Source organism: Ischnura elegans, chromosome 12 (assembly GCF_921293095.1).
Source record: "Ischnura elegans chromosome 12, ioIscEleg1.1, whole genome shotgun sequence".
NCBI classification, from domain to species: domain Eukaryota; kingdom Metazoa; phylum Arthropoda; class Insecta; order Odonata; family Coenagrionidae; genus Ischnura; species Ischnura elegans.
This window is the reverse complement of record NC_060257.1, coordinates 5630105-5650678: the sequence shown is the minus strand read 5'-3', so window position 1 is coordinate 5650678 and position 20574 is coordinate 5630105. Positions and strand designations below refer to the sequence as shown.

General features: G+C 37.5%; 2 protein-coding genes across 7 annotated transcripts in view; one reads left to right on the top strand and one right to left on the bottom strand.

The window, feature by feature from the left end:
* The window catches only part of LOC124169806 (synapse-associated protein of 47 kDa), a 76066-nt gene extending 63240 nt beyond the window's left edge, over positions 1 to 12826 (bottom strand). For 4 of the 6 annotated variants that reach the window (XM_046548570.1, XM_046548571.1, XM_046548574.1 and 1 more), the window contains exons 1-4: positions 12506 to 12825; positions 12054 to 12266; positions 8384 to 8481; positions 5179 to 5300 (exon numbers count right to left, since the gene is read on the bottom strand). In XM_046548570.1, coding sequence (XP_046404526.1) covers positions 5179 to 5300; positions 8384 to 8481; positions 12054 to 12266; positions 12506 to 12669 — 597 coding nt within the window. In that variant the 5' untranslated portion in view covers positions 12670 to 12825. Of the gene's footprint in view, positions 1 to 5178; positions 5301 to 8383; positions 8482 to 12053; positions 12267 to 12505 lie in introns of all 6 variants that reach the window. The other 2 variants (XM_046548573.1, XM_046548572.1) reach the window with 2 other exon arrangements.
* Positions 12827 to 12919: 93 nt separating this feature from the next.
* On the top strand, positions 12920 to 19976 carry LOC124169807 (39S ribosomal protein L19, mitochondrial). Its single transcript, XM_046548576.1, has 6 exons — positions 12920 to 13127; positions 13231 to 13443; positions 13526 to 13660; positions 15126 to 15313; positions 18609 to 18757; positions 19622 to 19976. Exons 1-6 carry the CDS (start codon positions 13052 to 13054, stop codon positions 19749 to 19751), a joined length of 891 nt encoding a protein of 296 aa, XP_046404532.1. The 5' UTR covers positions 12920 to 13051; the 3' UTR covers positions 19752 to 19976.
* Positions 19977 to 20574: the final 598 nt, after the last annotated feature.

Here is a 20574-nt window from a genome sequence, read left to right as displayed (position 1 = left end):
ACTTGATAAGTTATTAAGAATTACTTTCCCTGCATGATATTATACTTTTCTTAAATTGAGACGAGTGCTTTACGAGATATAAGACAGATTAAATTGATGCTCCTCGTTAAATAATTGTACAACAGTCCAGAACATATCTTCATCGTAAATGAATACGGCATTAGAATACCATCAGGTAGGTTTCACTCCTGGTGTCCTGAAGCGATGATTATGCCTCGGCACTGCCACATTAAACATTGTAATCATGATTGAAGCGAGTCTTCGCTCACGGTCCCATTGAAGGTAAATATCATTCTGAAGAACTGTAACAGTTTTACGGTGTCCCCCTTTCTCTAAATACCCTCCCACAAACGGAAACATTTCTGTAACTAGTTCAATCGATCGAAGACTCATAACAACTGAATAATTTAGCAAGTGTTTTCATAGCGTGCAAATCACAAAAATGCTTGTGATCCAAAATTTCAACTTTCTCTGCACTGAAAAAAATGCTATCGACCAGAAAACGCAGTTAACCATCAGAATGTAACCGGTAGTTGTAATGATCGATTTTATGAAATCGGAAGCCTAAAGTGATCAACTTCTTTCCGATCGATGACTCTTGAGTCATTTGACTCACTCGGTGATTCAATCACTTTGAACGAATCAATCGCGAGCTACCCATCACCAATAAAGGTGCATGAAAATGATAATTGGGTAGATGAGGTCCTTTACCGTCTCTTTCGCTTTTTAATCTGTTTTCGGAAATGTCAGCAGCGCGCTGTATGTCCGAATACAACAAAATTATAACCGCTCTACATTCCATAATAATATACGTGTTATAAATGCTTATATTGCAAAGTTAAGGAGTTGATAGTTACACTTATTCATTAAATACATGTAGGAATGAAAGGAAAAAATAGAAAAATTCGTGGCCCATCACTTGTAATACTCGCTCATATTATCCGCCTTCTGAAAGTAAAATAAAAGTGACTAGCAATGGATGCCGTACTTTAAACGCAAGTAATTAGGAAATTACTCCTGTATAAGGAAAATAAATACGAAATATATGCCATCGGGTTTACTCTTCGCAACAGCACATTTTGACTCAGTAACTTCTTATTTGGTTTTTGACTTTTCTCGAAGTCGATGACTGTGGAGCGCGACCATGAGTTAACAGCGATTAATTTATTATCAATATTTTCTATACATAAAATCTGTACTCAAGAGGAATATCATTAAAACGTTTGAATTTCATAAGTCATATAATTACGGATATATAAATTTCGGTTAACAGCCACATTGGATAGACCACTAATACCCGAAATCTCCATTAATTGAGATAATCCGGTAGATGGAAGAGAGGGACAAGTTACGATGAAAAATGAATCCAACCCATTCGGCCACGCGCTTGTTACGGGTGAAATAAGAGAACAAACAAGTGGCTGCGATTGTATTTCATGAGTTTGTGACGTCAGTAGATATTTGTTTCATGAATTCGTTGAGAGCGAACCTTTGATCGAGGGATGTAGTATGAGTGCAAGAGACAACGAACCACAAGACGCCTAGGCGTCAAGTTGCCGCGACTATATTTCATGAGTGTGTGACGTCAGTAGATATTTGGTTCATTAACTCGTTGAGGGACAACCTTTGATTTAGGGATGGATATGAGTGCACGAGAAAATGAACCACGCGAGCTCCTTGCGAAAGGTCGAGGAGTCGAAGGAGAATCGGCGACAAACCTTGCACTCGAGTTCCTGACGTCATCGCTTCAAAATAGCCGTCGTTATTTTTCCAACGCAACTATCGCAACGGAAAAACCCACTGCGGTTCATTCCTCCGAGAAAGTCGGGATTATCGCCCGAACTGTCGCGAGTGGCCCGGCATTTTGAAAATTCATTTAAAGGCTCCTCTGGGAGACAGCACATCCAGGACTGTACGAGAAGAACCCTCTCTCTCTCTCTCTCTCCTTTGTAATATTCGCGAAAGGGGCGACGCGGGGAAAAGATGCGGGGGGGGGGGGAGGGAGAGAGAGAGGTCCCGAAATATTGGCGATTGCCGCCCCCTCTCCCCGGAGGCGATTGAATTAAAGTGGCGCTCTGGCGGGAGCGGAGGGGAGATAGTGCAGGGGGTTGGGAGGGGGGGGGCGAAACTGCAGAGGGAAAATGGAGGGGCCGGAGCGTCCATTAAGAACGAACTGGTGGCGGCGGCAGCGGATACAGGGGGTTGGGTTGGAGAAGAAAGTGGAAATTTAAAGGGAGCAGGAGGTGTGGGGTGCTGGAGGTGCAGAGGGGTACAGGGAGGAGAATGGGGTTGTGGAGGGGCAAGGGTATGGCTCTAAGCGCCCACTTGTGGATGGGGCGAGCCCTACCACCCCACTACTCCCCCAAATGGCTGTGCCCTACAACCCCACAACCACACTCAATTGCCACCAAGTCACAGGCAATAAATACCTAATATGGAGCCTTCAAAAAACACTAAACATTTTGCAAGCATAGGTTGCTTAAATCTCTATCATTATTCTTCATCCCCTTCCCTTTCTACACTACACACTATACTAAAAATACATTAGTCTTCAACCCTTCAACACAACGAATACAATGCTACCTATGTCATCAAATCACAAAATATGGGGAATAAATTATGTGGTGCACAAATAATACAAAATTTTTGCACGTACATGTTGGTTCAACTTCTACTTTTATTCTCAATCCCCTTCACGACCTGAACAAAAGACTCCAAATGCTATTTTCTTCCACCTTATGGCACGTTAAAGCATTACCATTATGTACATGAGCACAGAAAGAGTGAATAAATAATACCACTTACACATGGAGAATATAATATCGTAAAAATATTGGTGACAGCTGGCTTAAAAATCAATGCCTCTCTTCCTCTTTCCTCATAGGCATCCTAGATTATAGTGATCGGTCCTATCAACTTCCATTCTGCATGAAAGGCTAGCTTTGGCATCAATTCATAGAAGATGAGTTTTGATAAAAGTGAACTAAATACAGTGGAACCTCGTTAAAGCGAGTACGGGCTATAGCGACACCCCCGCTATTACGAGAGATAGCCGATGCACCGTCAATTGACCCTATAATAAGCGTGTTAAAAAATTCGTTTTTACGAGACCCTTTCGGTGATGGCTCTCGCCATAGCGAGGGTTTCACCACCGGAAGACTTTCATCAAGACTCCTTAACCTCTGTAATTGCTAGCGATCTGTTTGAAATGAAGTTAATGGAGTGCTCAGTCTCAAGTTTATGTGGTAAACTGTCGTTCGATAAATATAATGATTGACGAAACAATGCTTTGCATGATTTTTATTCAATGCGGCGCTTATAAATTGTTTGAATAGTTAGTCGTTATTTGAGTAAGGAAATTTAGTGATGCAAAAAAACATCGCCTTTCGTCTGGATTTATGCTTACGTTTATCGGATAGATGTTTATCTGTCGCCGCACCACTCCATTTCCTGTATATCTGTTCGCAACAGGTATATGGGCTATTATTTGCTCCACCTCCGGTAAAGCGACAATTCGCTATAGCGAGTGTTTATTGGTGCACCGTGGGGTGTCGTTATATCGAGGTTGCACTGTAATACAAAATATTTGCTAGCATAGATTGCTTGAATCTCATTCCCTAACCTACACATAAGACTCAAATGATTGATTATTTCAGCTCCAACTATTCTGTTGTGCCATCAATTTAAAGAAAATTGATTTATTTTGTTCTATAAATTCAAAGTGAAAAATTTGTCAGCTTACATTCCTCTACATTCCCAATCTCTCTTCCTCTTCATCAGCACTCTCCGACTCTGATAGGATTATTTCACTCCATAGAGTGATACATGTTAACAATTAGTTTAGCATTAAACCAGCGTGGAAAAAATAATTATCTACGTATGAAATAAAATTTGTACCAAAAGGTCACTTTAATCTCTTTACCTAATCACCAATCACATTATATGCATCTATAACCCAAACAGTTAGGGTCTTTAACTCCAAAATGCACAGAGGCTGACAGTTACAACAGTATTAAACGAGTGGGGATAAAAAAACACACGATAAAAATCAATCTTTTCTTGGTACATCTCTCTTAAATCACACAGAGCAAACTAAGAACCCATTGAATCATGTTTGAGTCCTTCAATGCCAATAAGAGGAGTGTGCCAATTTTTTTAATGCCATAAAGAGAATACAGAAAAATTATCTACTATACATACATCGCAGATCATAGTACTCGAGTAGATAGACCTCAACGTTTGGTCTATGAGACAAGACTGCAGCAAATGGGGGCAAGAACGTCCCTGAACTTTTTTTCCACCAGCAGCCTTCATAATAGATATTATTAGCCTAATTCTGGAAATTACAGGGAATGGACAAAAACATGATGCTCATACTATGCCCTTCCGAATCACCTGATTTAAATACCAACACTCTACCTGCATTTAAATTTAATCCTTCACGATCACAAGGACTCGAAAAAGGGAAATGGAAAATGCAAAACAAGGATCCTAATCTGCTCAGGCTTGTCACTTCATATTTTTCAGCCTTCTAATAACTTACTCAATGGACAGATTCCAATTTTTATCACAATGCAACTAAAAAAAAGCGATGCTCATTACACATCTCCGGAATAATGATAATATCCAATTCACCTAAATTTCAAGTGATACATGTATGAATTGTACATCTTATTTCCATTTGGGGTTAACCAAACATATTCAACATCCAAAAAAACAGGAAATTAACTAGGTATATGCAACAACGATCTCTGAAGTAAGATGTCTTTTCCCACAGTAAAAAAACTTCTAATTCTTTTAATAAAAATGAATCCACCTTCAAGAAAATACTCCATTGTATCCTTACATGAGTAAGTCTTACAAATAGGTGGTATCGCCAAAGTCTCCCAAAAGGCAACAGTGAATTCAGCTTATTCAACTTCCATAATTGTAGAACAGACTCCAACTATGTCGTAAATAAGTTAAAACTATGTCTTCTGAAAAAGCTAGACTGTTCTGTATTACCTATACAACAATTACATAAAGAAAAATTATATAACCCAAGTAGGCATACTGGTGATTAGCAAAGATTGTGCCTCTATTTATAAGCTGAGACTGAAAACTTCTCTTCATCCGATAGAGGGCTTCCACAAGGCAAGAATGCAGTGTATAAGCATGCGAAAAAAAATTTGTACTCACATTTTCTTCAACTGTTTTCTTAATCTTTGCTCCAGCTTCGCTGACTGTCTTTCCCGCCTTGTTAACAGCAGAGAATAGGAAGTTGCCAATTGACTTGGCGCCTTGGATTGCTTTGGTTGAAACTGAAAATGAGATAAAACAATGGTAAAGATATAATGCACACACATCTCATCAGCTGCTGTTCATACTTACTCCGCAATAAGTTGATTCAACAAAGGACATGCTCCTTTCCAAGAAATCATAATAGCCAAGGTTTGAATGAAAAAATGGGGGACAAATTAAATGACCCTATCAAAAACTGTGGGGAATAATCAATTTCAACTAACTACGTTCCATAATACTGACTTATAAAAGGTACACGGAGAGTACTTGGCATAACAACTTGATATGGACCATTAAAACAAAATTCTACTGGAAATATAATGAAATAGTCATATGAGCACATGCTGTATCACTCTGTGTCTAAGTCAAATGCAGGTGGATTCACGGGAAGCTAAGCCCTACGTGCAATCACGTACAGGACATGTAGGTAGGACAAAGCAACTGATGTTTTAAATAAAGATAACCCACAATAAAATTGAGACCATGGTTTAAAATTGATGCCTGTTAAGCTAAGACGAGTGTGAACTATCGAGTGAGTCGATTATTTATTCAGAATACAACATTATTGCTAATTGCCATCAATAATTTATTTAAAAAAAAACAAGGACCACTGAAAAGTCATGTTGGAGACAAATATAATAAACCCTTCTCACACCAAAATAAAGATAATTGTAACTTGGAATACTACAAACCCAGCCAAACTCATCTGAATTAATAAATCAAACATCCCACATGATAAAATTAGTTGTATTTGACTTCAAAAACATTGAAATAGCAAAAGAACTGCACAACATTCTCCACACATGCGCATTAATAACTCAGAACTTAATACCTCAATGACTTAGACACAATTCACACAGCAAAAATTGAAAATCATTTTAAGACAAAATTGAAATATATATATATGTGAAATGAAAAGAAAGCGAAGGAATTCACTTCAAGAGTGTACTCAACTTACATTATCCGTTTAGTCATTAGCCTGATCGGTCAACATCCTTAAAAATCACACAATAAGTATAAAAAATGACCACAAAAAGAAATGAATAAAGAAAAAATAAGCTTTCGTTCAAGCTCCTTCTCATCTCATACATTGTTTTTGCTAAGTTGTGAGTGAGGGGGCTCTATGAAGTGTGTCTGGCAGCACACACTCTATGGGTCAAAATAAAAGAGCGTTAAAACTGCAATAAGCATGACTCTTCAAAACTACCAAAGAAAACCATTTATCGGCAAATTAACGACTAATTCATATTTTTTATTCTTCAAACAGGCCTTCAATGAATTTCTTACTTTAACAAGTGTGAGGTATCAAAGTACACAGACAGGAATTCATTACGCAATCAATAATTACCAAAGTTAAATGGGCAAAACTATGGGATACTTCAACATCAATAAAATCATCCATTACAAATGCTAGAGGCTTGGCATAAGAATATTATCCTCTGGGTCAAAATTATCTAGTGTTCACAAAACAATTTACTAATTAACTTTGAAGACCTGATTAAAAGATATAACTGATATGCAAACAACAAGAAAATTTAATGAAATCATGCTGTAATCTGATAGCAAACACTCATGACAAATAGTGAATATATATATCATTCCAAGATTTAGGGTATGCACTATTTAACATGAATGAAAGAAAAGAGCAATTTCCAAGAGGTTATCACATGCCATATCACATACTTATAAAAGGAGCCATTGTAATCAATCCATCTATTCGCAATGATATCTAATGGCGAGTATTAAATCTCTAATCAGCACAGTGCACTTTTGAATATGAGTTGCAAAGATGACCATGGCATCGCCTCCGCATGAAATCTTGATGGCCGACTTGGGATCAATCACATTATACTCGGTTCCCAATATGTTTGTTGGTGAGGGGGTATGGTCAAAGCAAGTGAGGGTAGGCAAAGGAAAATTTTCCCTATATGTACGTAACTCCCCCACAGCCATTTGGACAGCAGAGCTGCAATGGCCAAGTGCCTTAGAAATTTAATTCCTCTCACTCCTACCGTCGTGTAAGCATTATGAGTCCATTAGTTTTGTTGTTAAGAGGAAATTTTTTCAGCATGTGACCTTCCTGCTACGAATTAAATTAAAGCAGATGTAATACAGTCAATTCAGTGTCTATGAGGCCTCAGTCATATTTTAATTTAATTTTTAGCCGCTTTAATTTACTTGATTTTTGTCAAACCTAACACGCACGCTTACCTCAGCCATTTTTCCATTTGAACTCACAGCACTGGTATGCCTTTCACTCACACAAGATCCAGCATCAATCAGTGGGGTGGCCAACTATTTCCTGGTAAGGTACCATCTCAACTCCTGCCTAAATATACTAGTAAATTCTTTGAAAAGCTTTTGTTGTAGATAGTCATCACAAATATAACCATTTTGTTTAATTCTCCGAATCAGAGTTTGGGTGGCCCCGAGGTTTCCAGACCGATGCTCTGAAGGGAGACTTCAAAAACTTTGGGGTCAACCACACTCTGATGTGGACAATTATCCCATGAGGTTTTATCCGTAATGACTCTAGCACACTTGTACGACAACGGAACTAAAATACCAGAGGTTCATGTTTTTCCATCAACAAGTGTCGATTAGAGTATGGACATTAAGCACTGTCAAGTTCCCTTCATGTCTCCGTACCTCTCTGTACTTCTCCACTCCACTGATCAGCCGCTCTCACCGACAGCATCCAGGATTAATGCACAACGCGTGTACCATGCCACACTTGTTTCACCCCGGCCCACTCAACCACAAATATAATTGGAACCGAGTATAAATATTTGCGAAAAAGTGAATAATGATGTGGGGATGACTTCATTTTTACCACTGTTGGTTGACCCTAGGAATAGACAGAAAGTGGTGCCAGCACAATCGGTCAAGACGCTTTACAATGCATCAGGGTGTCTTGATCTGCCAGGGAAAATTCCTCAAAATAAATACCATAATCCATTAGCAGATGAGACCAGAGATTCCAACGAAGAACTCCATTTCAAGAGAAAAAGGGAAGAAGGCCCAGGAATACTCTTAGGAAGAACCGAGAGGCAATGAGAGCAAAAGAAGAACCCATCTAAAAACTGGAAATTCTATCACTCACCTGCGGCCGCACCAAAGGTAGACGTTCCATCCTTTTCCTCACCTGGGGTTCGGGAACCTTCTGAGCCTGCAGCGTCACTATCGGCACCGCCAGTAGCACTGTGGAAAAAAGATGCCACTATCCATCATGGTGCCCACAAAAGTGAAAATATCAAATTCAAGATTCAGGAGCCAGCATTTAGGAGTGGAAAATTTTTCTGGTGAGCGATTTCATTGGAACCAATGGATTGCTCCACAAGTTCAGAGTAGAGAACAGATTTTTTCAACTAAATCCATAAGATTAAACAAATAAAGCAAATAAATAATCCAAAATACGTAAGCTGGGAATAAATGGCATAGAATATGCAGAACTCTGCACATAATATGCAACTTTGTACGCAGTCATACACACAAATGTCAAGTATTTACACCGTAAGTGAAAATTGCCACGAAAATATCATTTGAATAATCGAGGATTTGAACCCAGAATCCCAAATTGCTGCTGAGGTCATTTCATCCTTGGTGTATGGAATATGCAGTTCCATTAACTGTAGGTGGTTCATTGGAGTTTTCAGAAGACTAAACCAAAACTAGGCTTTGGTACACAGACGTTCTTTCTTCTGGATATTTATCAGCAAGTCATACAGGTGAAATACCACAACTAACAGAGACGAACACTTATCCAACACCAAAAGTAAAATATAACAAAAATTAAACCAATTCAACTTTCAAATAATCCACTGGGAATAGTTTTAAAAAAATGTTCTCATTAGGATGACCCAAAACCTTTCGAAGAGACACCAGCGCCTTCACATAATGCATGCACTAGCACAATCTGGGTTTCCTATGAAAAATGTTGCATGCATCATTAGAGCAAATTCAGTTAGCGACCTAAATACAGCAAATAAAAATTTGCCTGTTCACAAAAAATGCATTCTTTGTTGGAAACATTACTCGGTGCATTGTTGTCTCCGCTGTTCATTTCATATATGAAGTAAAGCTGTCTTGAAGCATTTATTTTAAAATTCAAGAATCTAATCAAATATTCATGAAAATTTCTGAGAATATCCTCCTTCGAATAATTCAAGAAAAAGTAGAGCAACTCAATGTTTTTGAAAGCCTGAGGACAAACTGTAGAAGAAATTAGTATATTATTATGCAATTAGCATTGCCACCCTTCCCACATTATCAAGGGAGTTCCTGAAATCGAAAAATTATTTTCGCATCGAGTCAATGACAAATCAACTTCCATGCTGTTCATGAATATTATTTTATAAACACTCGAAGAAAAATGAAGATCAATGATGCCTTAAGCCTAAATTGCATGACTTTTGACCTTGCTCAAGTTCAAAGATTCTGGGGTGTGCAAGAACCATTGCCATAATGACAACACTTGTTCTAGGATGTATCTCAAGATATTCATATACATCTACATACACCCGAAAGCTGCCTTGTACCACAGCCTTTAGTGACAAAAGAAAGATAAAAAATTAAGGAAGGCGATGGGCCCACTGAGTCCTGCCAAGCATTTATTGAAGTCTTTTATTGTTTGGGGGAAAAAAAATTCCTGTACCTTATGTTCATTAAATTTGGCAACACGTCACTCTTAATTTATCATTGCTGTTAGACCAGGAAATGTGGTGGGGTTCTCATATGATGCTCTCTGAGTCGCTTTGAAAGATATCTATTGTCAATTGTTCAAGCAATAAATGTCTAACATGCAGCCTCAGTCTTCAGCGGCTCCCAGTCTAATTTGCATAACAGCTGGGTGATGCCTTCTGTACACTCGTATCAATTTTTAAGGGATTGCACAGATTTTCTTTGTATTTTATTTAGTTTACAGGTTAAGTCTTTCTGAAACTGATCCCATGTGCTTGCCACATATTGTAGAATGCATATTTGCACTTGCCCAAGGTTTATCTGACCTGGCTTTGTTGCTACTAGCTGCAATATGATGCAAGATGTATTGGTTTAAAATTTAAAAGAAGACAGGACAGAAAATTTTAAAGCTAATGTTAATGGTGGTGGATGGTATGACCCCAATTGGAGCAGCCAATATACTATGACTGCGGCCATTACTAAAACCAGCTGCACAGTGAGGACAAAAACTAAAAGATTGGTTTATGATACATCAAACAGTCGTTGAAAACTATCACACTCACATGAATCTTAGGGCTCAAAGAGATCTGGTATTCACAGACTTCGACCTATGAACGTACATCGAATGCCTTTGAGTTCAGGCTTAAAGATTTTTGTAACAATCCGAAACTTTCAAAAAATAATGCCTGATCTCTCATTGTTTTAAGTTGTCCTCAGAAGCAGAGCATTCATTCATTGATGACATTGGAGGAAGACTAAGGGTGTTTTCTGAAGCATCAATAATCGAGTTAATTGGATTTTAAGTTCACTTGTAGACGAAGAACTGTGATCATACATGACAGTTACAAACTGGCTCCAACAGAGGAGACATCTAGCAGTAATTGCCACGTAAATGCCTTCAAAACTATGGGTACTGTTGGAAATTGCATTATGATTTTTTTAACCCATCGATAACAGCAGGCAATCTCATCTGCTTGAGGCAGATGAGATTGTTACCCCTTTCAAAATGCTCTAAAGCACTGCAACGAGGATACTGGTTGATGAACGAGAGGTCAAAGATATAGATGTGAGATGCAGCAGTGAATATTGAATTCCCTAAAAAAATGATACTTTGAAGGTTGGTAGTTAACGAGAAAAAAGTACCCACACAAAAAATATGATCAGGGAAAAATCAATAAGGAACTGACTTCATATTAAACCTAACATTATTCATTTATTTTTATTTTGACCAGGCGAGAGAAAAATGCCACCTACTTGGAAACTACCTCAAATATCTTTTCATGGCCTAGCTAGAATGCTAAGGTATGTAACTCTTTATGTCAAAAATCCACTATCAGAGGCCAAGGTGATTACAAAAGGAAATAGCAAAAAAAATATTTTTGCAGAGCAAAGAAAAAAATACCCTAGAAAACAGATAAAGACTGAATTCTCACCAAAACCTACCACAACAGCCATTGCAGGAAGATAGAGGAAAAAGTGACAAAGTACAAAAATAAGAAAGAACATGGAGTGAAGCAGTTGCACAATTTTTATTAGACAAAAGCTGAAAAAAGAAAAACAATATGAGGAAAAGATTCACACCACCAATCACATATAAAAATTAAGCACAGCAAAATGGGCATCATATATACTTGATGAGATTCACTGAATATTGGATAGACTGGATTACAATCCAAAATCCTACCACCCAAATTAATAACTCCAATGATTAACGGAAAGAAAATCATGCTCACACACTCAAGGAGACATGAATTGTTAAAGAGGGGGAGGAATTTAAACTATAAAAGTATGCCAAACACCTTGGTCATCAGCCAAATACCTATCTCCTACAAATAACAAAATAAGAATTTCATTGGAAAAAATTGAGGCACCAAGTTAGAAATGCAGAGGAATTTCAACACCTAAAGTAATCGTAATGGGCTTTGGATTTGATGCTCATAGCAGCAGAATTTTTCTATGCAGATGAATAGGATTTTTAATGGCATAAATAATAATTGACTCAGAGAACGATAGGATAATGATGGATATGAAAAGAAAAATTATTTCATTCCTATGATGATTAATGGTATTGAAACATTGCTCTATTAACTTACCTTGAATCGTCATCTTCTTTTCCTTCTGCTGGCGAGCTTTTCGCTGGCTTTTCGGAGGCCAAGGGGTCAGCTTTAAATTCTTCACTGGGCTCTGGGACCGAACCCTCTTCTGTAGGCGCCGCTTCCCCGGCTGCAGCGTTACTACCTCCCAACCAACTTGTCATTTGACTTTTAACGCTAGCGAACATCTCTAACCTGCTGGTTTTCGTGGGGCTGGAAAGTAATTTAGCGATGGATGTGACATTACAGTAACCGTAAAACGCAGTAGAACAAAATAGACAAAAAATAAATTATTTCACAGAGATCTAGTAATTAATCACATTTCATATCGCTCGATCTTAAAACATATTCATATGAAGCAAATTTATTAGAATGAATCGAACACTATAGAAGCGTAATCGTGTTAGCTGCAGATAATACTGGTGCGCCAAAAATCAATATGATGGTCATACCTTTCTTTTTTATTATCTGCAGGGGGTATACTTGATTCTCCTGATTCCTGAACTGGAGAAGACACATTTTCTTCTTCTGGTTTCGGGGGCACTTCACCTCCTTCTTGTTTTTTATTCCCCATCCAGCTACTCACCTGACTCGTAATTCCACTAAACATATCCATTTTCGCTTCTTTTATGCCACGAAATGGTATATAAATATCCACTAATAACGCGAATATACCTGCATAATCAACTTTCAACGACCTCAGTATCTGCAATGAGAAAACAGCTCCGGAATTGATCTAGTCTGCTTCTGACGACAGTAGCAAGACGTCGATCGAAGATTTTGAGATTACTCACTGACGTCGAATATTTCCGCTAGGTGGCTCTAGTGATAAAGGCGCATTGTTGCGCATCAGATTGCGCACGAAGTTCGTGTAGGAATCGTAGGAATCACTGGGTAGTGGTGGAAATGCAAACGATGGAATTTTAAGAAAATTTTGGCACTGTGACTACGTGCTGTATTTTTTCGATAATTTTTTTCTGTATTATTAAAAGTCAGCCATGGCTCTCAGGAGAATAGTTAAAAATGTTACTTCCAGTTATGTGAATATAACCCAAATTCCTGTTAGACGGCAAGGTAATTTATTGTAACCAGTAATAATATTGGTAGATATAGGTTGCATATTGATTATTTTTCATTTTATCTGCAAACTGTATAATATTTTTTTAAATGTGTTCAGGAATGTTGTTTCTGTCTACGGTGGATGCAGCGAAAACTTCAGAGGAGCCGGCTGATGTAAGGAAACCTGTAGCCCCACCGTCGTATAGACACATATACCCCGAGTTTTTGCCGGATCCTAAAATGGAATGGCGTAATGACATTAGGGAGAAATTGGAAAGGAAGGATATGCTTATGCGAAGAGTGGAAATAGATATCCCCGAATTTTATGTTGGTATGAACAATTTAGATTATCTGCAACCATGAAAACTTTGTGGGTACATCGCTATTTAATTTTGAACACCATGTTTTACCAGGTTCGGTGTTGGCTGTAACATTCGCCGACAAGCATGCTCAATCAAAATCCAATCGATTCGTCGGGATCTGCATTGAGCGTGCCGGTTGCGGTCTTCGTGCATCCTTCATTTTACGTAATGTTATTGATAATCAAGGTGAGTTCGTTTTTCGATCAACAGCAACACCTTTTTTTTTCATTTATCGGTATGTTACGGTTTTTTTGTTTTTAATTTTTAGTGCAATTAAAGTCGTTATGTAATTTTGAGAAGACATATCTAATTGTAAGTTATAACTCCATAGTGAAAATAGGTTATCAGATGACAGCAGAAAATGACCATATCAAGGAATGGAAATCATACTATTTTGTTGAAGTTCAGTTTGCCTCTAATCACAGGAAATGGGATATTTTCATGAAAATACGTGCATGAATAAATTTTGAGTGTCCAACATATAATCCGTTGCCATCAAATGGCATACATCTAGTGTTCAGTAATTTTAAATTTCAACTCACTCTTGGCAGCCATGATAAATGTCATTTATACCTGGTCTTAACCAACCTTTGGCTTGGAATTAACTGAGCTTTAATTCAATTTTATTTGTCTAGTGTCTATTGAAGAATAAAGCAAATAGTTCTTACCAGTTGTGTGTCCAAATGTCATTGTACACTTTTTCCAATGCATGTTGGCTGAACTTCACTTTTCGGCCTGGTTTTATTTGTGCTCATTTTATGGAATGCATGGCAATCACGTGCATATAGGCCTAATAGAACTTACTTAAGGGCATCAAAGAGCTTTCATGTGGCTTTGGCCATTTGCTCCATGACGTCCGGCAACTGTGAGTTGGGAGTAAGGGTATGGTTGCTTCACTTATAGATTTGTCTAGTAAGACAGTTTGCTATGGCCTTTTGGTCCAATTGTATCAGTATTGTTTTTGAAGTAATGCATTTTTCTGATGTTGATGTCCAGTTGTATGTTATGTTTCTATGCTTGAATGAAATTGATCATATAATAATATGTTGACTACATGCATCACTTAAAGGGAGTGTAGATGACTTCTTACTATGATGCTTGTTGGTTGATTAGATTTATTGATCAATTGTGAATTGTTGTAGATTCTAACCATCGATTTTACCTAGCTTCATTTCTTTTTTGAAATTTAGCTTAATTTTTGTGGAAATAATGTGGGCTATAATTCAAAATTCGTATTCAAGCTGCAATAATCTATCAAATTAATACCTTCCGACGCTACTCCTTGAAACTATAAATTTTCTATAACAAAAACCAGGGAAATTAATGTATCATTCTGCACTCATTGCCTGACTGTGGATGTGTTTGAAAATAGATAAAAAAGCATGCACAATGCAGGCAGTGTAACTAAAGCTTCTATCTTGGATGGACTGGGGCCTCTACGAAGTCCCCAAGGTGTCACTAACCAGTGTTAAGATACTGGGTCTACCTTCAGTGCAGTGGGAAATAACTTTCATTTTCTCCTTTTGTTATTATGTAGATGATTAGTGTAGAGTTAAAAAATAACATTTAAGCCACTCATTTTATTGTGCACCAGGCTTTCAAACATATGATCACATGCTATCAACCTAAGCTTTTTTTTATGTTCATTCAGGTGTTGAGATCAAGTTTGAAATGTATGATCCCAAAATCAATAAAGTTGAGGTTTTGAGATTGGAGAAACGGCTTGATGACCACCTGAGGTATCTGCGTGATTCACCTCCAGAGTACAGCACTTTTCCATTGGATATGGAGCCGGAGCCTCTTCCTGAAGATGCACAGGTTCCTGTCAACAAAATTCAGGTACCCTGAGGATAGCACATTTCAGTTAGGGATTTTTATCAATGAAAGGAAAAGTTATAGATGAATGAATACCCTGGATAGATCATCATTGTGTTTCCCAACCCAAAAATTTTTAGCTATCTCAGATTTCCGTCGTTAAAATCTAGGTATTTTACCCTTAAATTGGGAAAATATTGATTTATAACCCATTTCTCAAGTAATCATCAAAAATTGTGTAGACTCTGTTTTGGCTGTTGAACACGGGGCATGGAATTTTGCAGCTTAGAACTGCATTAACTTCTCTTTATGGTGTGGAATTGCGTGAATGCACAAACAAAAATGGAATGGGCTATTTTGCCAACTCTCATCCACTCATTCTCGCATGTGTTCTAGCAATTCACCACTTTACATACATGATGCAATTTTGATTGTGCCTTCTTAAACACATCAGACGGTGCAAGTGCACGCCCCGTGTAAAACAGACTTTATAGTTGAGCCAACCAAAGTTGTCTCCTGACAAGTAGAAGGGCTGAGTGATTGATATGGTGCAAGGTTGCCAGATAAGGAAGGAGAGCACCTACGACCAGAGATAAACAAATGCGTTCTGCTGAGAAAGTGTTCAATTAATCCTTTTGAGGAATAATAAAAGGAAGGGTTTTTCCTGGTAATTCTGACAATGCACATCCAAGTGACAGCATTTTAAAGGAAGGTGAGGGTGTACTGCAGAGCAGCATGAACTCTAGACTGGCAGAGTGACACATGGCAACCTTTCCTGCTACCCATATACTCATGGCTGGTTCAGCTGTTAAATAGGCTTCACAATTTTCCACCTTTACTTGAGTGATGGATTCTAAATTAAGAAATTCCCAATTCAAGGGAAAAATATCTGGACTCCTACTGATTCAACAAAAATCACAGAAAACTAAGAATTTTTGGATTGGCACATAGACCATATGATGATCTATCTAGGCCACAAAATTTCCCATCTTTAAGTTGCATGTTTTTTTTAAATCAGGCATGCAATCATTTTAGAATTAGAGCACAGGCAATTTTTGCCACCTTTAGTTTTAGCATGCGATTCATGCCTTTACACGATTAGGTTGTTCAATTACGTTGCATACGTGAAATGGTTCCTGTGGGTGAGAGCTAATGGAAAGAGTGCTATTTGAAGTGTAAAACTCATTGCACTTACTGTCTGTCTCGTGGTATGCCACTGAGTGAGCACTGGTGCATTTGAGTGTGAATGGCAAACTGATCATTCCCTCCACTCACTTCCCACCCACAGCAGTTTGATCAACTAAGCAATGGCTGTGCATAATTAACCCTAAGCCTTAGGCGGTAGTTCATGATCTTAGCTGCCATTCAGTGCAGAAGAGACCCATCATGCAGGAGGCACCCCCTGCCAAGTGCTCTGGTCTGGTACCATTGAAATTTGCATTTCTTTCAGAAAGGCAGAGGAAACTCGTAAGCAATTATTTTAAGGGAATGCTTTGAGGTATTTCTCTTTTCACTATTTCACCTGATGTGTGGTGATGTAATTGTTTTCTGGAGAATAGAAAGTTGAAGTAGAATAACTGTTAAAGAAATAAATCTCATTTAATGTTTCCAGGCTTTGTTGTGTGAACTTCACTTTTAATTTTCTTTTGCCTTGAATTGTAATCGTCCATTATGTGTGTCCGGTGACTACTGATCGAAAAAAGTCACGATCCTCATAACGTATTTCCTTCTTATTAATTTGATTGGTGTTGACTAAACAATAAAGATCTTTCTATCGTTGCTTTCAAATGAAAATAGGAAGCAATCCTTTGGCTTTCCAATTTTCTTTTCGATGCGGTATTTTGCGCATGCGCAGATCGCGTCATATTACGAGAATGGAAAGAAAGGTGTGAGTGAGGACAAAGCAGACGAGGTAATTCCATACGTGAGGGTTATATACGCTCGAAATGCACTGAAACAGCGTTTTATCCTTGAAGAATATGCAACCTCTAGATCCTCTTGTGTTCGCCGTGTTGCCTATCTCGCAGGACGCTCTTATTTCATCTTAGGTATTTATTGTTAGTGTACATTCCGTGGAACAGCATTATAATTCTCCTCAGTCATAATAAATGGCAGCCAAAAATTCTAAACTCTTTTCCACTATTACACAGTCATATATACAAAGATGATGCGACATTAGAAGTTATTTGAAGAAGAATGAAACACAATCTTCCAACGGGGCTGATTTAACTCCATGCCGACCATTTGGACAGTTTATTCTGCAGTCGTCCTCATTCCCAAAGGAGTGGAGTAAGCTGCGGAAATGTCGCCGGCATGGAGCAAAAATCTGATCCGGTGGGAAACCTGAATGTGTGTCATCTATCATACTCACCAGGAAAACCTGAAGTCTTTCACTTGAAGGATATTTTGGATTTAATGGAACTTTACCAAACCAGTGGATTTGAAATATAATAATTATGAATTTTTATGGACTTAAAGTGAACGATAATCAAAGTAATATTGATGAAAAGAATTAATATATCTCAATAAAAGCACTTTGGAGAATAAAAACTTTTCTTGGGACAATAGGATAAAGAAAAATTTCATAAAATGTGTAAATCCTGGTTTTAGTGTTGACTTCAGCACGAGGAGTACAAAGACAAAACATACAGTGTGATTAGGTTTTCATTGGACTGGGGATGCTCTCTGAGCTCTTATTTTGTTACTAAATTTGCTTCATAGTACAGCCCTGAATTGGATGCATTGAAAAACTGCATTTCATGTTGTGATGTATTTTTTTCCAATTCAGTACTTTATTTTATTGTTATCCCCTCTCTTTCTCCTAAAATTATTACTGAAAAATCTCTTCACGATTTCTGAGAGGAAGTTTTAAGACTCGGCTAAAAATAGACCTTTGGGTCAATGTTATAATAGGGAGAAAGCCTGCTATGCAGATAATTTATTGCTCTTGCCATTCTCAGTGGCACTGCAACTTTGTGGCTCTCTCAAGTATGAATTTTCTTTTTGTATTATTATTTTTTATTTTTGATTAAAATTTTCATTGCATGTTATGGATTGCTAAAAACTATTTTTAAATGTTCCTGTTTTAAATGTGATCAACGTAAAGAAATATTTAGGTAACAGTTGTCCTGATTTAAAATAGTTAAAAAATGTAATATCATGGTACATTACAGAATAATTTAAAGACTTCATTTCTGATTAAAAGGGTTTCCAGTGCTGACAAAAAAGAATACTGGGAATTCTGTGGTTTTTACGTGACAAACCTTCATTTTTGATTTGTTTGATTTCATATGCTGACAAGTGTATGTTTTTCTAATAGGTTCCTTTGAAGCCAAGGCCATGGCTAGAACGATGGGAAAGGCAAAATCTACAAGGCATCCAGGAATTAGACCTCCCAGATAAATTCTTCAAGCGTGCAGAGGAACTAGCCACCCCGTGGGAAAAATATGATCTAGTCAAGGAGTATAGGTGTGTATATGATGCTTAGAGTATTAGAGAAGTGCATTACATTTTGGTTAAAGTTGGAAAGTTTAGTATTAGCTTGAGTGGAAATCTGGAAGTATTGGTTGGTATGTGTTAGTATGCTTGTATTGTTTGTTGGAAGTTGTATGTTTGCTCTCTGCAATTGCTTAACATCTGATGATGCTGATAGCAAGTGTAATGACTACTGTTTGTCTACTATTGAGGGTGGTGTTGTGGAAGGCTCTACTTTTGATATACCACCCTACTAAGGAACAGACCCTATAAAATAGCAGAGTTGAGATAGTGAAGAGAGAAAAGATGAGTAAGTCAGTTAAATAAGGGAAAAGTCAGGATATTACAGACTTATTTGTAAAATCAGGAAGTAAGGCTAATTCAGTTACAAAACATGTTTTTCCAGTCCCATGATATAGCATTCTAGTGCTAGAAATGCTAACAATTAGACCAAGATATTCCACCTAGGGAAAAATTGTTCAAGAATGTAAATCTAAGTTTTTCTCTTTCGGTAACATGAACATCTGTGGTGTTGCCTGTGAGTACATGAGATTATTAGGCTTCATTTTATTGCCTCCGAATGAGTAATTGCAATCTGGAAACATTGCAGACCTGATTCAAAAGGATTTCACGGTCCATTAACATAAAAGCTCACGTATGAAACTTTTTTTGGCTGTCCACTGAAAGTTTCCTAAGGTTCTTTTGTATGATTAACCTATCTCTATCTTTGTACATATTCTATCATTGAACAACTGACTTATCTAGTCAAGAAGATTTACTGATGGGAAATTGTTACCTCAGTGGTGAAAGTTTCGTATGCTTCTTCGTGTTTTTTAATTGTGAATTTGATTTTTTTAGGAAAACAATTCCAGAAGAAGATCAGCAAGAAATATATGCCGAAGTTTACTCTGAACTTCATCAACTTGAAATATCTCGTCGTAAGATGAAAAGGAAGAAAGTGTTCACCAAGCCCAAGAAAACAGGATGAAGTGCTCATGAGTGCGTGGATTCAGCCATTTTGTAGAAGATTTATACCTGTTATGATGAAAATATTTTGGAGCCCATGTTTGCTGCTGTTAGTGTTTGCTATTACCGACCACATTGGTACGAAAAGACGAGTGAATTTTTGCATGTGATTCTCCAGCTGTCGATCTTATCATTGAGATCATAAATCAATTTATTTAGTTTTATTAAAAAGTTTGTATTAAATATAGTTTCAGTTACATTGATTGCTTCATCCTCATGGGTAATTTAATCTTTTCATCATCCTGGGACACTGCAGGTATTGAGTAATATATTTGCTGCAGAGTTGAATTTCCCATGAGATTTCCCTGGTTCAGATTGCAGTGGGTCACGACTGGACTTCATTCTATCCTCTGTCACCTACCATTGGGTACTCACTGTCCTTGCAAAAAATTGAGACACCAGATTTTGACTTTGAGTATCACAGTCGCTACTCGATTGATAGTAATGAACTAAATTTGAAATGAAAGGAAATTTATTTGTATGTTTTCTTCGTATCATCTAAAACTCTCCCTTACATTGACAATTGTTTCATCCAGCTATGCATGAATAAAGGTACTTTTTTATGCTCTGAAAACAGTACTTCCCCTTTGATTGCTTATTTTTCAAGAACCTCTCCATGCATTGACTTGATAGTCAAAATAATGGAGGAGATGACTCTTGTGGATGCATATCAAAGAGAAAAAATAATAATTGTATGAGAGGCAAAAATTTTAATGAATGAAAACTCTATTCTCATCATTTAAAGACGTATAGAAAATTTAAATTTGCAGTCAGCCCTTATTGCA

Bases quoted from the DNA above. Each gene is read 5' to 3' on its own strand.
- LOC124169807 (XM_046548576.1), top strand. From the start codon at position 13,052: ATGGCTCTCAGGAGAATAGTTAAAAATGTTACTTCCAGTTATGTGAAT. The intron at 13,128-13,230 runs GTAATTTATTGT...AAATGTGTTCAG, and splicing joins AATTCCTGTTAGACGGCAAG to GAATGTTGTTTCTGTCTACG. The intron at 13,661-15,125 runs GTGAGTTCGTTT...ATGTTCATTCAG, and splicing joins TAATGTTATTGATAATCAAG to GTGTTGAGATCAAGTTTGAA.